Source organism: Equus quagga, chromosome 2 (genome assembly GCF_021613505.1).
Source record: "Equus quagga isolate Etosha38 chromosome 2, UCLA_HA_Equagga_1.0, whole genome shotgun sequence".
NCBI lineage: Eukaryota > Metazoa > Chordata > Mammalia > Perissodactyla > Equidae > Equus > Equus quagga.
Genome location: NC_060268.1, coordinates 75,127,698 through 75,149,342, shown reverse-complemented (window position 1 = coordinate 75,149,342; position 21,645 = coordinate 75,127,698). Strand labels below are relative to the sequence as shown.

The 21,645-nt window shown below is 33.3% G+C and overlaps 1 protein-coding gene across 7 annotated transcripts in view; it reads right to left on the bottom strand.

The window, feature by feature from the left end:
• The window catches only part of UBE3A (ubiquitin protein ligase E3A), a 95,102-nt gene that overhangs the window by 12,057 nt on the left and 61,400 nt on the right, over positions 1-21,645 (bottom strand). For all 7 annotated transcript variants that reach the window (XM_046652468.1, XM_046652466.1, XM_046652469.1 and 4 more), the window contains 6 exons: positions 19,685-20,931; positions 11,342-11,486; positions 8,089-8,294; positions 7,289-7,453; positions 6,004-6,159; positions 5,832-5,905 (listed from right to left, as the gene is read on the bottom strand). In XM_046652468.1, coding sequence (XP_046508424.1) covers positions 5,832-5,905; positions 6,004-6,159; positions 7,289-7,453; positions 8,089-8,294; positions 11,342-11,486; positions 19,685-20,931 — 1,993 coding nt within the window. The remainder of the gene's footprint in view (positions 1-5,831; positions 5,906-6,003; positions 6,160-7,288; positions 7,454-8,088; positions 8,295-11,341; positions 11,487-19,684; positions 20,932-21,645) is intronic.

Here is a 21,645-nt window from a genome sequence, read left to right as displayed (position 1 = left end):
TTTGAAGCCATGGAGACTAAGTTTTCTAATCTTAAAGAAATCAAACCAGAAATCAATAACAGAAGGAAAAAAACAGGAAAATATCCAAAAGTCCTGGAAATTAAACAACATTTAAATAAGGGTCAAAGACAAAGTCTCAAAATAAATTTTAAAAAATACATGGATATGAAGAAAAATGAAAGTACAACATATCAAAATATTTGGGATACAGCTAAAGGCTGAGAATAAAACTTAAAGCTTTAAATGCTTACATTAGAAAAGAGGAAAGTTCCCAAATCAATAATCAGTGTTTCTACCCTTAATAAGCCAGAACGGGAACAGCAAAATAAGCCCAAAACAAAGAAGGAAATAATAAAAGAGCAGAAATCAATGAAACTGAAAACAGGAAAAGAAATTTTAAAAAAGTTGGCTCTTCAATATAATCAATAATTTTGACAAACCGCTCAGCAATACTGACTGGGAAACAGAAAACACAAACTACCACCATCATGAATAAAAAAGGGGATGATCAGTTCAGACCTGCAGACATCAAAAGGATAAAAAGGGAATATTATGAACTCCACACACACAAATTTGACAACTTAGATGAAATAAATCAACTCCTCGAATAACACAAACTACCACAACTCACCCAGTATGAAAGGTAATTTTAACAGTCCTATTACCATTAAAAAAATTAAAATTACAAACCTCCCCAAAAAGAAAATCTCCAGGCCCAGGTGATTTCACTGGAGAATTCTACCAAACATTTAAGAATTAATACCACTTTAACACAATCGCTTCCAGAGAGTATAACACTTCCCAACTCTTTTCATGAGGCCTTAATTACCCTGATGTTAAAACCAGAGCAAGACAATACAAAATACGACATAACTGTAGACCAAGACATGAACTTAAACATAAAAATCATCAACCAATTACCAAGTAGAATTCAACAATAAGCCAAATGGGGTTGAATCAGGTATGCATGGCTGGTTCAATATTGGAAAATTCATTAATGTGATGTGTCATTATTAACAGGATAAAGAAAAATCATGATCACATCAACTGATGTAGAAAAAGCATCTGACAAAATCCAAAAGCCCATTCATGATAAAACTCTCAGCAAAAGAGTATAGAGGGGAACCTCCTTGAATGTGTAGAGCACTAACTACACTAACATCAAGCATAATGGTTAAAGAATGAATGCTTTCTCCTAAATTTGGAACAAGGCAAGGTTTTCACTTTTACTACCCTTATTCAGCATAATGCTAAAAGTTCTAGCCAGCATAAGAAAGGAAAAAAGAAAGAAAAGGCATACAAATTTAAAAGGAAGAGATGCAACTGTCCCTATTTACGGATAACATGATTGCCTACAGAGAAAACTCCAGTAAGTCTACAAAAAAACTTCTAAAATAAGGTGAGTTCAACAAGGTCTGAGGATATAAGATCATGTAAAAATCAATCACATTTCTATATACTAACAAGAAACGTGGAAACTGAAAATAAAAATAAAATACCATTTATAATCACTCCAAAGAAAATCATATCCTTAGGTATAAATCAAACAAAACAAGAATAGGATCTGTATGCCAAAAATTACAAAATGCTGATGAAAGAAATCAAAGAAGATCTAAATAGAGAGCATTACTGTGTTCATAGATTACAAGGGTCAACATAGTAAAAATGTCAATTCTCCTCAATTCGATCTTAGTGTAATTCCTATCAAAACCTCAGCAAGGATTTTGTGGACACAGACAAGGTGAATATAAAATCTATATAGAAAAGCAAAGAGTAGCTAAAATAATTTGGAAAAGAAACTTTTCTTTTAAAATGGGAGTAAGCACTCTATCCGATGTTAATACTTATCACATACCTATGGCAATAAAGACATTGTGATACTGGCAGAAGGATGGACAGGCACACAGATCAATGTAAGGACAGAGAGAATTCAGAAATAAATTCACACAAACATTACCAACTTATTTTTGATAAAAGGGCAAAAAACAGCAAGGGAAAGATAGTCTTTTCAATAAGTTATATGGGAACAACCAGATAGCCATTGGCAAAAAAAGTGAATTTTGACTTGAACTTCTCATATCATACAAAAGTTAACTCAAAATGGGCCACAGATTTCAAAGTAAAATGTAAAACTATGAAATTTTAGGGAAAAAAACAGAAGAAAATCTTCAGGGCCTATGGCTAGGTCAAGAGTTTCAGATTTGATATCAAACGTATGATCTAAAAAAGAAAAATCAGAGTTCATCAAATTTAAAAATTTGCTATGCAAAAGACTCTGTTAAGAAGATAAAAGACTAGCTATAGAGTGGGCAAAAATATTTGCAAACCATATACCTCATAAAGGACTAGACTATATAAAGAACTCCAAATTCAACAGTAAAAAAACAGACATTTCAACAAAAACAATATACAGATGGCAAATAAGTACATGAAAAGATACTCCACATAACTGCTATCAGGGTAATTCTAATTAAACCACAACAAGATATCACAGCATATCTAACAGAACGGATAAATGGATAAAATTAACAATTTCGGCACCACCAAATGTTGGCAATGATGGGGAGAAACAATCACTCATCTATCACACAGGGAAATGTAAAATGGCACAGCAACTCTGGAAAGTAGTTTTGGCAGTTTCTTAAAAAACTAAACAAGCACTTATATGACCTAGTGATTGCACTCTTGGGTATTTATCCCAGAGAAAAGAAAACTCATGTTCACATAAAAATGTGTGCCTAAATGTTCATAGCAGCTTTATACTTAATAAGCAAAAACTGACAACTACCCAAGTGTCCTTCAACAGTTGAATGGTTAAACCAACTGTGGTACATCCATATCGTGGGATATTACACAGCAAGAAAAAGGAACAAACTGTCGGTATATGCAACAACTTTGATGGATTTCAAGCTGGGGGGTGTGAGTGTGGCTATAAAGGAATAATACAACAGAGTCTTCTGATGACAAAAAAGTTCTGTACTTTGATTATGGTAGTGGTTATGCAAATATATACATGTGATAAAGTGCACAGAACTATACACACATGTGAAAAACTGATGAAATTTATGATCTACAGATTGTATCAATATCAATTTCCTGATCTTGATATTGTGCTATAGTTATGTAAGATGTTACCATTGTGAGAAAATGAATGAAGGGTACACTGGACCAACCTGTACTTAAAAAAATATTCCATTATAATTATTTCAAAATAAAATTTAAAAAAATAAACCAAAATCTTCCCAAATGAAATCTCTAGGCCCAGATATCTCACCGGTGAATTCAATCAAATATTTAAGAAAAATATACTATCAATCTTACACAAATACTTCTGAAAATAAAGCAGGGTACTTTTTTGAACTCATTATATATAGCAAAACCTGATAAATGTGTACAAGAAAAAGAAATTACAGGTCAGTATTCCTCATGAATACACATAAAAACATTCTTAACAAAATGTTAGCAAAACAAATAGAATGATATATTTATAAACTAACAGACTACAGCTAAGTTAGGCTCATCTAGGAATGGTAGCCTGATATAACATTGAAAAATTCAATGGAATTAATCACATTAACTGGGGGTGAGAGGGATGGACGGATCAAATCTGAATCTGATCAAGCCTGTGAAACAGAAACTAGCAGTTAAAATTACAGTTCCTGCCTCTCACCCCAAAAATGTAGACAGCATTTGAAAAGACATCTCTAAGTCTCCTAGCAGTCAAACAAATGAAGTCAGGGGGCCAGCTTCGCGGGCGAGTGGTTAAGTTCGCGCGCTCCACTGCGGTGGCCCAGGGTTCAGATCCTGGGCGCAGACATGGCACCGCTCGTCAGGCCATGTTGAGGCAGCGTCCCACAACCCACAACTAGAAGGACGTACAACTAAGATACACAACTGTGTACAGGGGGGTTTGGGGAGATAAAGCAGGAAAAAAACCCAAAAAGATTGGCAACAGTTGTTAGCCCAGGTGCCAATCTAAAGAAGAAAAAAAACCCAAAAAAACCAAATGAAGTCAGGGAGAGCTTTATCAGCAACTGGAAAACACATACACAAAAATCTGCATGTGACTCAACATTTTCACACTGTTTTTATCAATGCTAAACTTTTATTTAAAAGTATAAACGTTCATGTTTTAAATATAGGGTTATTTTTTTAATAATTTATTTTCATTTTATTATTGGTAAAAGTTTTAGTAGAACTATATTTTTATAATATTTAAAACTAAAATCAATTTTTCTAGTGGTGCTTTATATACTACTAAACGTTAGACTGCTAATTTTTAGTTGAAATGTATTAAACAGTTTCAAAGTTTTTCATTTCATTTTAATGAATTGTGAATATTTTATATGAAATAAATACCAACCAAATTATCAATATTGCCATTTTTCCCTGGTATTATAATCACTATTCTGAGTCTTAAACTTCCTACTAGCTGAAGACTCTATTTAATGAATTAATATTTTCATATTTATGTTGACAAAACTAAGAAGCTGAAATTTGTTTAAAAGTGTTTTAGAATATCATTAACTGTGAGAATGAGCTGGAAGCTACTATATCCCTGTCATTTCACATAGTGCTTATTAGCTTGCCCTTCAAACCATGTATTCACATGTTATCTTAAAATACGTATCATGTAGGAATTACCTTATTATATAACCTAGAAATAAAATTAAGACATTTATTTAAAAAATAGTTTTTCCATAAAAGAACAGCACAAGATAGTTTGAACTATTCTCAAAGAAACATTAAGATGCTACAAAGTCCTATTTGTGATCAATAATATCACTAATGGAGATACTACCCGGATCCTCTTTGTGACTCACAAGTGAGGTTTTTCCTATCATGTTATCTCAACCCTTTTATGGGTTGCCCTTGAAACTTCAAGTAAGTAGCAGAACAGTGGTTGCTAAGAGTAAATAAGTTCATGACTGCTGCTGGAAATGAATGGTGTACTAAAAAGAGGAGATACTAGCAATCTCCTATGAACCAGGATGAAGAACAATATAAACAGAACAAAAGAAAATAATGTAACATAAATAATATGAAATAACATATTGTTTATTTCTAGATACAGTTAGTATTTTCTGGTGTTCACATACTTTAGTCTTAGAGCAATAACCTTCAGAGACAACCTCCAAGAAGTTATTTGTTTGCATGCCTTCTCACCTCACACCTCTAGCTGGTGCCAAAAGGGCATCTTTGTCCCCTTTTATCAATCTCAGCAGGGGAGGAGGAAGCCTATGTCTTTCAGGATTGGATACACAGTACAGAAAAAGAGATAGTACAGTAGGCAAGGGCATCTGTTTGGAACCAGGTAAGACTGGGAATCTCTGCCTCTTTCTGTGAGAATCTGGGGCTCAGTGTCTTCATGTGTCAAAGACAAATACTAATATGTATCTTGGCATATTATCATATGGACTAAATAAAAAAAGGTAACATTTTACAGAAAAGGCACTTCATTTAGGGTAGGTCAGTAACAGTTCACAGAGTTCAAAAGAAAGGAGAAATACTCAAATGTGGTAGTTCTATTTTCATCATCTTCTAACTAGCAGTAAACACATTGTAATCAAAATCTCTAAGAAGATCAGATAATTTATACCCCAAATGCAGAAGAAAACGTGACTTACATAAAGCATTTCTTTCAGGAAATAAATCACAAGATTAACAATGAAAAGTGGTGATTATATTACAAAAGCGCTTCTAATTTTATAGCCTAAGAATTTGTGAGTTTGCTTATTTTGGAAATAACACCTAGAGACAAAGGTCTAAAGAATAAACCTCACACCCCCGTTTGTGAATTAAATCTTTCTTTTAAGAATTAATCACCTCACCTAATCAGAACCGAGTCCCTGGTATAGCCACCATCATATTCTGTCGTTTCTTCTAGTGCTTGGAAATCTAGATTCTGCAAATTGAAGCAAATATGTTTTAACATCTTCTATACCACACCATTACAAACAATAAATCCATACATGATACTTTCGCAGACACTTGCTTTCTTACCCGGCTTCCACATATAAGCAATTCAATTTCCTCTGGCCTGAATAAGTACTTTAAGGGAGATTCATTGGTTACCATATGAAAACCTCTCCGGAAAGCCTTGAACTGTTTTTCTACCGATTTATTGAGAATGTAGTCAGAATAGAGATTGACAAATTCCTGCAGAAAACATTAACCACAAGAACTTCTTATAATATGCTATACAAACAAAACACAACAAGCTACTAGGCTGCACAGCTTTTTTGTTTTTATTTTCCAAAAGAAAATACATTCAAGAATATTTTCAACAATTTAAACTTTACACACACAAAGGAAAATACCTTTAACAATTTCACAGGTCTCTGCAATAGCCAACATTAAACTGTAAAAAGGCCATGTAGATAAATTAATAATACATATAATCAATAATACAATATCAATTTTAATATCGGATTAAAGACTGAATATAAAAGCTGGGCTTCAACACAATTTTGAGGTTCTCTCAACTTGGTGTGCAAACACAGAGACATCTAAACCACATATACATCTATTTATAAAAGCTAACATTTTTAATAGAACGCAATGTACTGGATTTGAGTAAACCAGGAAGTCTCATGTTTTCTATTCTAGAATATTTGGGAAGCTGCCTGCTACATCCAGTTCAACAAAAATGTTGGTGTTTTACTTGATACATAAGCTATTTTACCAAATCATAAAAGGAAAATGTACTTCAGTGAGTACAATATTTTATCAAAAATTATATTAATGTAAACATGTTTTTCAAAGGCTTATTATATACTTATCATAATTTTCCTGTTATGCTCTGGGTTATTCCTCTCTCTTTCCAGATGCATACTTTTTGAGTCAATAGAAAACACAAATCTGACTTAAAGAATATTTTTCAGAAGTGGATTTAAGTCACTTATATATGTGTGTACATTAAATGCAATTATTATTTGTTCGGTGATAAGGATCTTAATCATGAGATCTCTATTTCCCTCCCCTTTACAGCCTAATATGAGAAACATCAGGCTTCTTGCTTTATATTACAGCCACACTGAGTTATTCACTATCTCCTACTCCTGTCCTCTTTGTCCAAAAAGGGTTTAGTGCCCAACTATGTGCTCTCACGTAAGCTTATACCCAACAGAAAACAGTGGCTACTTCATTTACAGGAACTTGGTTACTTGATTCCTGAGTCTTTGTATGGACTATATTAGATACTTTCCTTAGAAATTACAAGCATATATGCTTTGAAATTTTGTTAATAAAGCAACAAATACAATGACAATATAAAAACATATATTACCTTCCTGTTTTCATTTGTAATCGGAATTTTATCACCATTTTCCTTTAGATCATACATCATTGGATTACCAAAAAGATCTGTCTGAGATATCTGGAAAGTGATCATCATATCATCTTCCACATTCCCTTCATACTCCAATAAATCTTTTAAACTCTGATATAGAACCTAACAACCAGAAATGGAAAATTACGGCTACTATAGAACTACAAAATACAATAGTCTGCATCACTCTTCTTGGAAGAAAAAAAAATTTGACAATAAAGAATTAAAGCATACATAGTATCCCCCTCTTGTTCCCTAAACAGTTTACAATATAGAAACTAAAGAAAGATTATCAGTCATTGGTGAGGTACCACTCTCTGCTGAGAAACCCTACACTACCAGTTTAGCAATGGATTTCACACTGTGCTCTATGAGAATCTCAGAGGTGTCTCACGCTTAGGGAGGGGCTGAGGAGAGAAACAGATACACTAACTGTAGCCACCAAGCCCCTTACCCAGGGCAGCTCTGATTTCACCCGGCATTCTCACATGATTTCAATAAAAAACAAACAAAATATTTTTTAAAAACACTTTCTACAGCATCAATCTTACAAAACCTGTTTGCTGATAGCAATACATATAAAATTTCCCCTTTGAGTTTTTAAGTTTTAGGGTACTTAAGACAGATTAAAACAATCGTATCTTACTAGGTATAAATATTAACAAATATTCCAAATGAAAACTTCAAATTTTCTTAAACTAGATTTTTGCTTTTAAATAAAATCTGAAAGATCGAATAAAAATATGACGAAGACTTACAGGGTGAGAGTCTCCCAAGTCACGAAAAGTTCCTTTTTTCCCCATTAGCTTCCTGTAGACAACCATGGGAAAATGTACATCCAGTATACAGTTATTGTAAATAGCCAGACCCAGTACTATGCCAATCAGAGTGAACTGACCCTCAGTTTCAAAAGAGGATGGATTAAACCAAAACAATTTTGTAGATTCATCATATGTGAACATACCTATAAGAAATGATTTTTAAAAATACAATTAATTTTATATTGTATTAAAGACTGATGAACAATACAATATAAATGTAATTATATATGTAAACTTATATGTACTAGGTGTACAAAATTTTTATTCTCTATTACATCAGCACTTGAGAAACCAAAGTTGAAATATATGATTGTTATAAATTGTGGCAAATGGTAGTATACCATTTTAAGAAGCCAAGGAAACAAGGTAATAAGCAATTTTGGTGGCATTTTCCAAGAAGTTAGGGTAAATGTTCATTAGATTCAAGTTCTCTAATCTCCTACTAACACAAATGAAAAGTTAATTTGCACTCACACTTTATCTACTGAATGGGTGAAAATAAACGCAAAAAAGGAAAAAAAGCTATCATAATTTGAAAATGTTTCACTTATAAAAACATACTTGATCCACAGACACTGTTTTAAAAAACAATTTTGAATTTCATTAAGGAAAAGCTTGTTTTAATTTTTTCAAAATTGTACAACGGGGGCCGGCGCGATGGCACAGCGGTTAAGCGTGCACATTCTGCTTTGGCGGCCTGGGGTTCACCGGTTCGGATGCCAGGTGGGGACATGGCACTGCTTGGCAAGCCATGCTGTGGTAGGCGTCCCCCATATAAAGTAGAGGAAGATGGGCACAGATGTTAGCTCAGGGCCAGTCTTCCTCAGCAAAGAAAAGAGGATTGGCAGCAGATGTTAGCTCAGAGCTAATCTTCCTCAAAACAAACAAAAAAAACCAAAATTGTACAATTTCCCGTCAAGTTTTTCTAACACCTTTCTAACAAAGCCAGATAAAACCAAGTACATAAACTTAGATTATGTCCAAAACCCAAAGCTACTTAATATACACATTAATTGTGAGCCAATAAGTAAAACAAAAGTAGTTTGTATTTGTAGTCTTTTTTCAGTTTCACATGGTTTTCACTATTCAAAACCCAAACTTGGGAGACCTTTTTTACATCACTCATTTTAAAATAAGAATCTTTGGTTTTACCTACTTGAATAACCATTACTAAGGCAAAATTATCTTTTTCCCTTTAGATGAACATCTTAGGAAAAAGTTAAGTCATATTTTAATTGAATTTACAACTTTTCTCCCTTTACTAAAATGTTTTTCAGTTGCTACTGTGAAACTGAATGAAAATATTTAAAGAATTAGGTCTGAAAAAGGGGGAAATTTCCAATAGAACAAACTTTAAAACTCAATAGAGCACATGAATAAATTAATTTTTAATATTATTTAAAGCTTTAAAAATGTTTCTTCGTTTTCACATTTAGTTTAAGTTAAATAAAAAGGAACTTTAAAATGTCCCCTTGATCATAAGAGCATAAATCAAGTTATTTTTTTCTAATGCAATTTAATGCTCATAAAATAACAGTTTGAAAATTGTCCAATTCGTACATCAATTTCACAGTTTAGATCTGAACTCTTTTACAGGTCTAAGTTATAACATCCACTGAAGTGCTAAAAACTTCATTTAGTTATAAATGCGGCATTAATAGGGTCAAGAATAGTAAAAACTAATTATAATTAATAAATGTGATGAAATCTCACAAATGTATATCCTTGTCTCAAGAGCAATAAACTACAAATTAATCAGAATATAAATTACACAAGTCACTACTCTTATCTTTGTACATGAAAGATAAGAGTTTTGAAGTCCAAGGAGATTTCATTTTTGGCACATTTTTTCAGGTCCCTCAAAGAAAAGCACCATAAAGTGTGGCTCTTCTAAAATATTCCCGTTTGATATTTCTACCACCATCATTTCAATAACCTTACTATCAAGTAGAACTATTTAATATATGCTTTTTCTTAAATGTATTTCTACAGATAAGCATACTTTACAGCTAATGTTTAACATTTCTAAGCACATCAGAACCTAGAGCTAAGGTTTACCAAACTTATGAAGCTTATAAATTTTCTATCTCAAAAAAAGCATGGTTTTGTGTGTCTTGGTTTATTTGAACAAATTACATACTAATGACATAGCCTTCTGATTATTAAGAAACATTAGCTAGAATACAGATATTATGTCATGATCTCAAAATATCTACTGCCATTTACATGTAAATGTACATATATGACTAAGAATAATAACAAAGTCGATTCAATGTACATAATGAGCATCAAAAGGCTATCACAGCTCAATTTTCAAGCTTAATGGAAACGATCTGCATTATTCTATGCCATGTATTCACAATTCTGATGGTATCTTTAGTGGAATCCTTTTCCTACAACTGTCATGCATTCAAGTTTAAAAGTAAGCAAACCCAGTAACCAAGTGGTTATACTGTAGAAACTGAATCAGTTCAGAATTATGCAGTTAGTACACTATCCAAGAAGCTGTCATATTTTCTGTGTTCTATTTTGCCTACTTTGTCTATCACTTTGTCCATCAGTACAACTCAAATCCTTCACTTTCAGACTGACACATGTAGATCAGTCTTTCCTAAACTGTGTTCAATGAAAACTCTTTTGGGTTGCAAATATTATTAGGTGCAGGGTGGAAAAAGGGTTCTGGAGTTCAAAAAGTTTGTGAAAACATTACAATATTCAGCACCAAGAAATCCTGTAGCAAATAAACCTAATTAATTTGATACCAGCCAGTGTTACCAAACTTTGAGCCTGAGATACTCATGAGACATTCTCAACATTCTTTAGACCATTTTCCTATGAAATTCTTGTTTCAGAAATGCTGTGAGTTTGACGTTTTAGACTAAAAAAAGCAAAGAAACCCGTCAATTGTTCTAATGAACCATTTTAAAGTATTTTCAATTTCATTTACCTAAAAGATAATTTCCTATATTAAAATATTTCGCTAAGTAATTTAAAAAAGAACTTGAATAAATGAGCGATACAAATCAGTCCCAAAAACTCACAACAAATTGTCATTATCTGTGATTCTAGGTAATCCATACCAAAACCTTCTTCTGCTGCTCTTCATAACGGGGAATATTTATACATCTAGGTAAACAAATTCTTAATTCAAAAAGATATGACACCATGATCACATCACTAAAATATTTACCAATATCTGGATTGAAGATTTCTTCCACAACCAGCTGAAAAAATTCTTTGGAAACACCTCCCTCATCAACTCCTTGCTCTCCTTCAAATTCCACATACAACTGTTTCTTCAAGTCTGCAGGATTTTCCATAGCGATCATCTCTAGCTAGTGAGTGAAAAGATAAAGTGAAAACAAGATGACTACGAGTATTAGGATGAAAACAAAATAAAAATAAGGAGAAGCAAAATAAAAACAAGGAGTAGGGTTAGGGACCCAATAAAAGATAGTGACTTTTGGGATTTTTTAAAATGGAAACAGGAAACAAACTGGTAAAAAGCCAATGTAGGCAAAGATCCAGTCTCACAGATGATGGAAAAATGAGAGAGAAAAGAAACAGAATTGTAAAAGAGTTTCTTTCTCAGTACTGCTTTGTTATGATATTAATATATAGTAGAAAATCAGAATTAGATTTGCTGTTAATTGTGTATGACAAACCTGGACTGTAAGGTTGGGACATGGAAAGAAGTCAAGACAGCAAAATACCTAAGTAACTATTCAAAGTAAATCATTTCAGCAAAAACAATGGAGTATGGAAGTGAGACTTCAAAACTGTTCATTCACTAGCAGTTCTTTGTGTTTATTAGAACAGAAACTCAAGAATTAAGTCTTAATATCAATTAAGTCATAAATAAAATAATTTTACTAAGAAACATACACTGGCTAAACAGGGAAGTAGTTCATGGTCTCATAATAGCACTTAGTTGAAACTGCCACTTTTTAATGGATTAGAACTCATATCCACTTCTTTTGAAAAGAGATGAGACACACGCTTGCTCATATCCTTAGCTTTAACTTCTTAGTAACAGTTATCAAACCCTAGTATCTAGCATTTCTTCAGCTATAAATCTTTACCAAATGCTTTTTTGTATCTATAGAATAATGAATATAGTGATTAACCTTAGTTGTTATGAAATTAATCATACAATCAACACTTGATTCTAATGTGAAATATTTATACTGCAACTTTTTTGTTCTATGTATCTGAAACTTACTAACAACATGTCTAATAGATCATCCATCTTATTTGTTAAATTCACATTAAATGCCTTCTGGATGATAATAAAATAAAAAAATTGCCAAAACAGAATAGTTAGGGGTGTTTAGGTTATTGCAACTATTCCAACTAGAATTTTAAAAGTAGTTTTAAGCAACACAAACATCATCGGAATAAGTGCACTATAGTCCTAAAGTGATTAGTTCCAGTTGGTAATTTATTTCAAGCAACAGAATATAAAAATTCTGAGGACTAAATTAAAATTAACATCCTAGCTCAACTGTGATTTAACATCAGGCCAACATTCCATATTGCCATGGAACCCATTCCTAGTTTCCTTCTCCCAGTTCCTACCTGCCTAGGTGTTAAAGGAATGTTAAGTCACTATTTATATATGCTCTTAGAACACAAAGACAAACCTGCTTCTATCAGGTATAACGTAGTCCAAAGTGAAAAAAAATGATTATCTGATATTTAGATTATGCTTCCTATAGCTCCTCCTTATTAACATTCATAAGTGAGAGCTGACTCTGTATCAATGTGACTGATAAACCTTTTAAAGGATTTGGTGGAGAGTTTCTACAGGATTCAGAGGCCCTATGTTCTAGACTTAGCTCCACCTGAGATACTTCATATGCCAAGTGAAGTAAATTTATCTTCATTCTTAATAAAATATTATCTGTCCATTCCCAACAATCTCCACTCTCCCCTCCCCACCTTGAGTGCCAAAACAATTTAATGCAATATGTTCTATCATGATAACTGGAAACATATAACTTACCTCTCTTTGCTTTAGTTTCATCGTTAAAAGGAGAATAACATATCAATAAATAATATACATGAAGTGTTTAGATGAATTCCCCATACAACAATGCCTTATAAGTACTAACACTTTTTATTGTTACTTTTATTTTATTGGTTCTAAAATTTTTTTCAAGCTTGCCTGAAAACCTAACATCCCAGATATTACAGAACAAAAATATTCGAGTAATAATACAACAATAATACATAGCACTTATGTGCCAGGGCACTATTCTAAGCACTTTAAATAGATGAACTCATTTAATTTTCACAACAACCTTATTAGGTCGGTAATATTATTTATAGATGGAGACCCTAAAGTAATAACAATCTCAATAACATGTTCAAGTCAGAGTTAGTAAATGGGAGAACAGAGATTCTAATCCAAGAAGCAAGCTCTTAACTACTATGCTTTACAGCCCTCTCCTCAATGACTAGCAGTAATCTTTTTTAAAATACAGTGATTTTTATTTTCTTCTTTATGCTTTTCTTTTTCATTTTTACTATATACATTACTTTCAGGATCAGTATATTCAAAAGTAAATATGCAAAAAGAATACTTCGAAAAATAGGTGGCAAGTGAATTCTGCCAATGAAAATTTACCATTCTCTATTTTAGATTAACATTCTCAGATATACATTAAGTGATTCTGTAAAATATTGCATTATTTATGTATACATGGGTAGCCTACCTTTTAAAAAAATTTACTTTTAATTGTTGTAACATACATAGTAAAATTTAGCAATAATCATTTTGATGAAGGCCATTATTAAGTAAGGAGCTGCATTTATTTTTATTTTTCTTAAAAACAACCACTTCCAACCCAGTGTTCCATCAGAGAATCATTTCAGAATTAAACTATAAAGGTATATCCCTTTATGTGATCGATACATACCATTTAAGACTGAATTTTTAAAATCAAAAGCTGTCTTGAATGCAGTAGGATATTTGGAAATTGGAAGAATTTGTCAGTGAACATTCTGAAAAGGAGAATTTGTGTGCATACTTGAATTGAATTCATTTAGTATAAAGACCAGGATTTTTATATACAGGTGTTCTTAAAGTAGGGTATATTTTGTATTAATTTAATATGGAGACTAGCAAAAGACAGATAACTGGGGAAAAAACAAACAATAAGACTGGATGTAATGACATCTACCTCTTCCTTATATGACTTCCTCTTCTTACTAAGACTCTTGATTTCATCACTGTTGGATAAAACGATTCTCAATTTCTGAACTTTTAATTGGCCATGATGATGAAATCCTAGAGAGATCATTTTTAAAAAATTGACCTGATATCAGAGTATTCCCAGAATATCTAGGTAGGATGACATCTCAATACAAAAATATCAATACTTGCCAGATTTACAAGAGTCAAAAAGAAAACTCCATCCTTTAAAATCTTATAGCATTCTGGACTATTACTCATGTCAAATCCATCCTTATTGATAGTTGAAAAAGAATTCTTTAATGATATGAATATTGAAGTTGATGTAGTAGCACTCAGATAAAACAGACCTAATACTTAAGAATACCTAAGATCCCTAAGAATGGCTGGCTTAAACTATTTCAGTTAACTTATTAGACTCTACAGTGAAGCACTTCGCTAGCGGGTACATTTAAACTACTGACTAGAATGGGATTTCTACATTATTCAGATATATTTAATTTTTTCATTTCTCAATGAACAGAGGAAGGAATGGTTTTTATGCCTTAAATATAAACCTTACATGTTTGCGTAAGGCCAAATCACATAATCACATCTGCCTGTGAGATCAGGAACTCTGAGTTCTACTTCCAATTCTGCCGTTAATTTCTGCAGGCCAGTATCTGAGTTTCATTTTCCTCACAGAAAATAATACTAAGGAGTTTAACAAGCTCGTTTTAAATTATCATACGGTGCTGAGAATCTATGCACATCTACTTCATTCTCTTATTCTACTTTGACAACATAAATCAGGCACGAAGTTCTTCATTTCAATCAGAACAAATCATAAGAAACAATAAAGGTATTGCATTAAGCACAATGTAGTGAATGAATAAGATATAATTAACCATATCCAGGGCAGCACAGAATAATCTTATTCCTAAAGCACTGTAGGTCAGCTGATAAATAAAAGAAGTGTTGTTTCAATAATAACTAAGTGTGTTTTCCAATAAAAATAGTGGGGCCTGGTTTAGATAGTGCTGTTAGAGCCTCCCCAAAAACAGGCAAGTGATTCTGAGAGGATTGAGGAGAACTTTGCAGTAGGAGTGCTCTTCGTTTGTACCTACCACCTTTATCTTTATCTGTTCTAGTTCATATTTTTGGACTTTCCTATCCAATTCTACATCTCAGCCATTCCTTTTCGTCTTTACATCTCTACTCAAAATTCTGGGGCTCCCTGACTAATCTAAACTAAACTAAGTCTCACACCACCATCAAGCCCTATTCTAAGCCTGCTATCCTCAACATCCTCTTAAAGCCTGAAAGTTTCCTAAATACGTACTTGTATATAAAAATGGCCTCAATAAATATGTATACATAAACTGTATCAACAGCCATCTTACCAAACACCGGTTTACAGTTTGGCTTTATCAGAATATTTGGGGGTATTACCGGAATTATAGATTACTAGGCTCCACACCAGACCTCCTAATCTGAACCTCTAGAGGGTAGAACCTTGGCTTTTTGTTTTTTTTTTTTCCTAAAAAAAAAACCAAATTTCCCATTCAAGATATTAAGGCAGTTTGGGGCACTTTATAGATGGCAATATTGTCTTCTTCCATGATACTCATACTCCCAATCTCCTAACATAAAAGTAATCTAAAAAAATTTTTTTATACTCTTCCCTTGAGAATGCTTTGTCTAAGAAAAATGACAAATTATCTATTTTTAAAAGAACATACAAATAGATAAATGTTATTAGTAAAATAATGTAAAAACTCCATCACATTAGGATTGTTTTCATTCAAATGGAAGCAGAGTTTTGAATTCATGTTTATCACTGTACTGTTTTCTAAGGAATAACAACAAAAAAAAGATGAAGATAAGTCCTAGGGGGAAATATTCCAGTACCTTAATGGTGTGGGAGTAGTTCTTAAATAATTCTGAGATACCTGTTTGTGGAAAGACAACTTATATTTTGTATTTCATTGATTCTGAAATTCATTTTTGCTTTGACATTTAAACATCTCTGAAATCAGGATATACCATACAACCGATAGCATCTGACAACTAATTGGCAGCATTTTTTCTTTTTCAGTAGTAATAAAATAATAGCATGTCCTATGATCAACGGTATCTTAGATTCAATAAAAAACTGTACACAGTAATTCTTCTGCTGTCATCAAGGACAGTTCCTCTAAAAACTCAAGCTAGGAAACAATTTGCTAGTCTCAGTTGAACATACTTTTCTTTTAAAAAACCCTCTAATTACTAATTAAGTTACTACCCCTCTTTCTTCCTCTAAGCTAGTCAGTCTTACAACTAATAAGTGAAAAATAAGACCCAAGAGAAAACATACTCAAGAGGATCATATATGTAGTATTTTCTGGGCCTCATTTATAAACTAATGAGTTGAACTTCAAGGCTCCTTTCAGCTCTTAAAGTTTAGGATCCTACAATCTTAATTATATAATTATTAATATTGAGCTCGCGACAAAGTTTCTCATTCCGTCTTCTCTTCCTGACCCCACTCTGTAGCTGAAAATTAGCACGTCATAAGAAGCAGTCAATAGGTTTATTTTGGTTGTCAAATTGTGATATAAAAGGAAGAATAAGGCTTAAAAAAAGCAAAGCAGATCCTTGAGGAATAAGGTATGGAAAATCCATCAGTACTTTTGAGAGTTTGTTCACCTGAGAAGATGACCTTAAACTACTTTTTGTTGTAAACCGTCTGCTTTTTGTTACTAAAATACTGTAACAATAATAACCATCACCTACTACGAATATTTCCCCCAAAATAGGTAGATTATCAATTTGACTTCCAAGACCTATTTTAATGCTTATTTTTCTAACATTTTCACATTGTGTTATTAAACAAAAAAAAGAAAGAAAAGGAAGAAGAATGTTAAGAGTAAGTTAAGAGTAAAATCTGCTTAGTGTGAGCATTTAGAGCCCCTAACAAGTTTCTCAGTGGTCACCATTCATCTTTTATCTCTACTGCTTAACAAAGTGCCTCACTCACAGATTTCTGAAGTAAACTTCTTTTGTGAACTATAATATTCAAGTACAGATATTACCTAGTGAATCCTGATATATAATAGGTCAAATCATCATTTTGTTTTGATATAACTAAGCAGAACTCACTAAAACAATAATTTGCTAGCAGAATTAAAAAGCTCACAGTTAATTTGACATTAACACGTGCTTAAAGGAAGTCCTCATAAATGAAAATGGCTAATTGTCTCCTCAAAATCCTAGATAGATAATTTTAAAAGTAAAGTAAGTAGAGGTCAGTCTCGAGGCTGAGTGGTTAACGTCCCGCATGCTCCGCTTCAGCAGCCCAGGTTCACGAGTTTGGATCCAGGGTGCAGACCTACTCCACTCATCAGCCATGCTGTGCAGGCATCCCACAAACACAATAGAGGAAAACTGGCACATATGTTAGCTCAGGGCTAATCTTCCTCAAGCAAAAAATAAAAACAGGAAGATTAGCAAGGGATGTTAGCCTAAGGCAAATCTTTCTCACCAAATAAATAAATAAATAAAGTATACAACAAGTACCTAAATTTTTCTTGGTTCTTAACCTTGCTTTATGGTGGGATGGGAGGGGTGGGAAATAAAGCTAGGCAGATTTCTGAGCAGAAGGCAGATACGGAAGGTGGACTTTTTTATTTTCCTCAACGCCGGATTGAATTTTACAGAGAGTAATTTCATTGCTTTTAAAGGCTAGTCACAGCTTTTGCTGGAAGCAAACGAAAGGATCCCAACTCAAGAAGCCAAACATAAAATGTGTAAGTTTTGGGATTTGTAGCTCTGCTCTAACAATAGAAAATCATAGATAGACCTCAATGTGCATTCCATAAAACTTCACTCACATCCTTATCTGATACTTTACCATTCTGTTAAACTATGTAAAATAAGTTGCTGGCTGCCTGATGATCAGTTATTAAGTATATTAATTATTCATGTAGCTCAAAACTATGTAAGTAAAATAAAAAGGGCACCAGAAAGCAAGCAATGATTACTCCAAGCAGTTAATACCCATTTCTGTCTGTTGAAAAACTGCCTGAGTTGCTTAAATAATGCAGAACCTTTCTTCAACAGAATAAACATATTTGGTAATTTTAAAAACCAGTAACAAAGAAAAGAGGCACAGAACCTTTGCAACTTTTAAATTTCCGAGATGTCAAGCAACTTTTTCCACTGGTGTAGTTTTATGAATTCTCAGACACAGACAAATCATTCTAAAACTAAAACATATTTTAAAATAAATATCACTATTTCCTAATAGTCTGTGTCATGGGATCTTATCCTTTATTAGTACAGAAAGTTGACCATATCTTAATTTTAGTTGATAATAAATTTTACTTGAAGTTGATGAAAAGAAACCAGCAATGACGGGGATATCTAACAGTATGAATACAATAAAACTCTGTCATAAAGCACCCTCTGACAAACGAAAATTTTGGTACAAAGTGATCAGCAATTGCTTTCTGTCTTCTAGCCAGGCCTGCATTCTTGAATGGGAGCACTAAAATTCTTATTTCCTTGGAGGGAAGGAATGAACACAAGGCAAGCTATCTGGAGAAACAGGAAGTTAGAAGGCGGGTTTGTGTTCCCAGTATTCTCCCAGCTCAATCTCCCCGGACTGGGTTGACGAAACAGGTACCATTAATCCTGGAAGATTAACTCCTACAAGATTCCTGGAATAGTTGCTGTTTTCCCTAAAATTCCAATCAACTAAGACCCAGAGTAGTCTATATGGGTATTTAAGCAGAAACAAACTACCACAATCAGGCAGTGTCATACAGGAACATTTTGAGTGACCTTGAAGGAACTCCTACTAGCAGCATGCACCAACCTCCCCAGGTCACTTCATCGACTTCACAATGATGCAACTCTAAATTTTACATGATGGAATTTTTGGACACCATTTATTTTATGGTATGCTTTTATTGTACCATTTCTCCCATTTAAGACTTGACATTTTATTATTAGGCATTTCCATCTTCCCCTTGTTCCTGTGCTCTGGTCTTTTCCTAACGTCCACTTCTCTTCTGAATGGAAAAGGTTTTGGGGTTAGTTGAAAAGAGAGTGGAAAATTTATTCCTTTTCAAAGAGAGTGATCATTATACAAGACAACCAGTACTCTGTGGAACACGTTACAAACCTGGAAAGGAACAAGAAAAGTATAATACTTATATTTACAATAAAAAAAAGTCCATGTGTTCCTATGCTATATACCATATTTTTTTTTTTCAGAGTCACTTATAAAATGAATTCACTGAACTGTACCACAATCTCCCCATCATTAGGTATTTGATCTAGTACTAATTTTTAAACAGTAGCCCAACTTACCCGGACAAGTGCATCATCTATGATATGGTCACGTCTGACTTTGAGTCTCAAATACGGATTCAACTGCTGTCCTTGAACTAAGCTGTAGAGAACAGTGATTCTTCGTTCACTGTACATGCGAATTCTATTGTCATAATATAATCCCAAATTCTTTGTGACAGCATTCAATATAAAGGGACATGTCATAAAAGAGAATTTGTTCTCTGTTTCTACTTTGAAAAACGTATAATCTTTATCCATTTCTAGAACTTCATTCAGTGGTTCATTAATAAACTCTTCAAAAGGGATAAGTGGTTTTCGACAATCCAGAGTTTTAACACCAAGTTCAGTTTCCAGTGGGTCCACTCGAGGACCTTTCTTATTTCTTCTTTCCTCTCCCAATAGCTCCTGAAGTGTCAATTCACTGGACTCAGGGATGGGCTCTTCATCATCTTCTTCATTATGATTTGTGTCCACTTCCCCTCCCACTACATTTGCATAGTAAACCATTTTCAAGCACTTTGAAGCAGCAACAATGGCATCATCATCATTCACTAAATTTCGACTGTTAAATTCATTGCTTATGACCTTGTAAGTAATAAGTTGCTGAAACGTTTCCATCATTCGCCGAATCTGGTCTGCACTGTATTTAGACCACAGTCTAACCAGTTTTCCTTGGGCTGCAAGGGGCAGCTTACTCATTGCTTTGCAAAATAATGGCAAAGCCATTTCCAGATATTCAGGACTGTGGAGATTTCTATTCTCCATTACAATAATGAATAAATTCAGATAATTAGGATCTCGGGAGTATACATTGTGATATGTCAAGTCACATTCCACATTAGGTGATAAATATACAAGTGCATTGAGAAAGGCAGTTTCTATTTTCTCATTAGAGAGCAATCTGGTATAGACCCTTCTAATGGCCTCAATATCCACAGACACATCATCAGGGCCTAATTTTTGTAAGTTGTTATCTCCTTGTGAGCTATCACTTATCCTTGAGGAAGATGCTTCTGAATCTTCTTCCATAGCAGCAGCAGAACATGCAGCTTTTTCCTTTTCATCTTCATCTTTGTCTTCATCCTTTCCTTGAAGAGATTTCAGTTCTTCCTTGGTGTGCTGTTTGACTTTCCGAAAGCTCTGTACCAATGCCTCAGCACTAGAAAAAACTCTTCCAATAACACGGATCAAAGGAGAATAATCCTCTCTCTCTCTACATAATTCAAGAATTTCATATACTGTCTCTTCTGTTAGATAAGTCACATCTAGAAAATTAGAGAAAAAAAGAATATTTATTTTCATAATATATGTATGTTTACTTTGTTTTAGTAAGTTTTAATGAAAAGTAAAACAGCCATTTTGCACTCAATATCCTTTATGATTTACAACTTTTAAAAAGTATCTAATACTTGATTCAATAAACAAAATATGTTTACCTATTTTTTCCAATGAACTACTATCAGCAACAACCTCATCCATTCTTTCAATAATATATAGCTTTTATTACTGTTTACTCAAACACTTTTCAAAATCATGGAATATATTAACTTGCAGCTTTAACTGTAAATATGAACCAAGATATCATGTGCTGATTCATCACAATACACCTCTTACAATCTCGTGCTAAGAGCAAAAACACGGTTATTCTTCTGAGAAGTTTCTTCCTTATTTCACTACAGTCATGTGTCATTTAATAACAGAGACAAGTTCTGAGAAATGCATTATTAGGCTATTTCATTGTTGTGTGAACATCACAGAGTGTACTTACACAAACCTACATGGTATAGCCTACTATACACCTAGGCTATTCAGTACTGATCTCACGGGACCACTGTCATATATGTGATCCTTTGTCAACTGAAATGTTAGTTATGTGGTACATGACTATACTCTGCACTCAAAAGACTGAGAAGGCAGGTTTAAAGATTTTCTTCAGCATCCTGTTTGGAAACAGCTCTTGTCCTACTTTTGAATGCTGT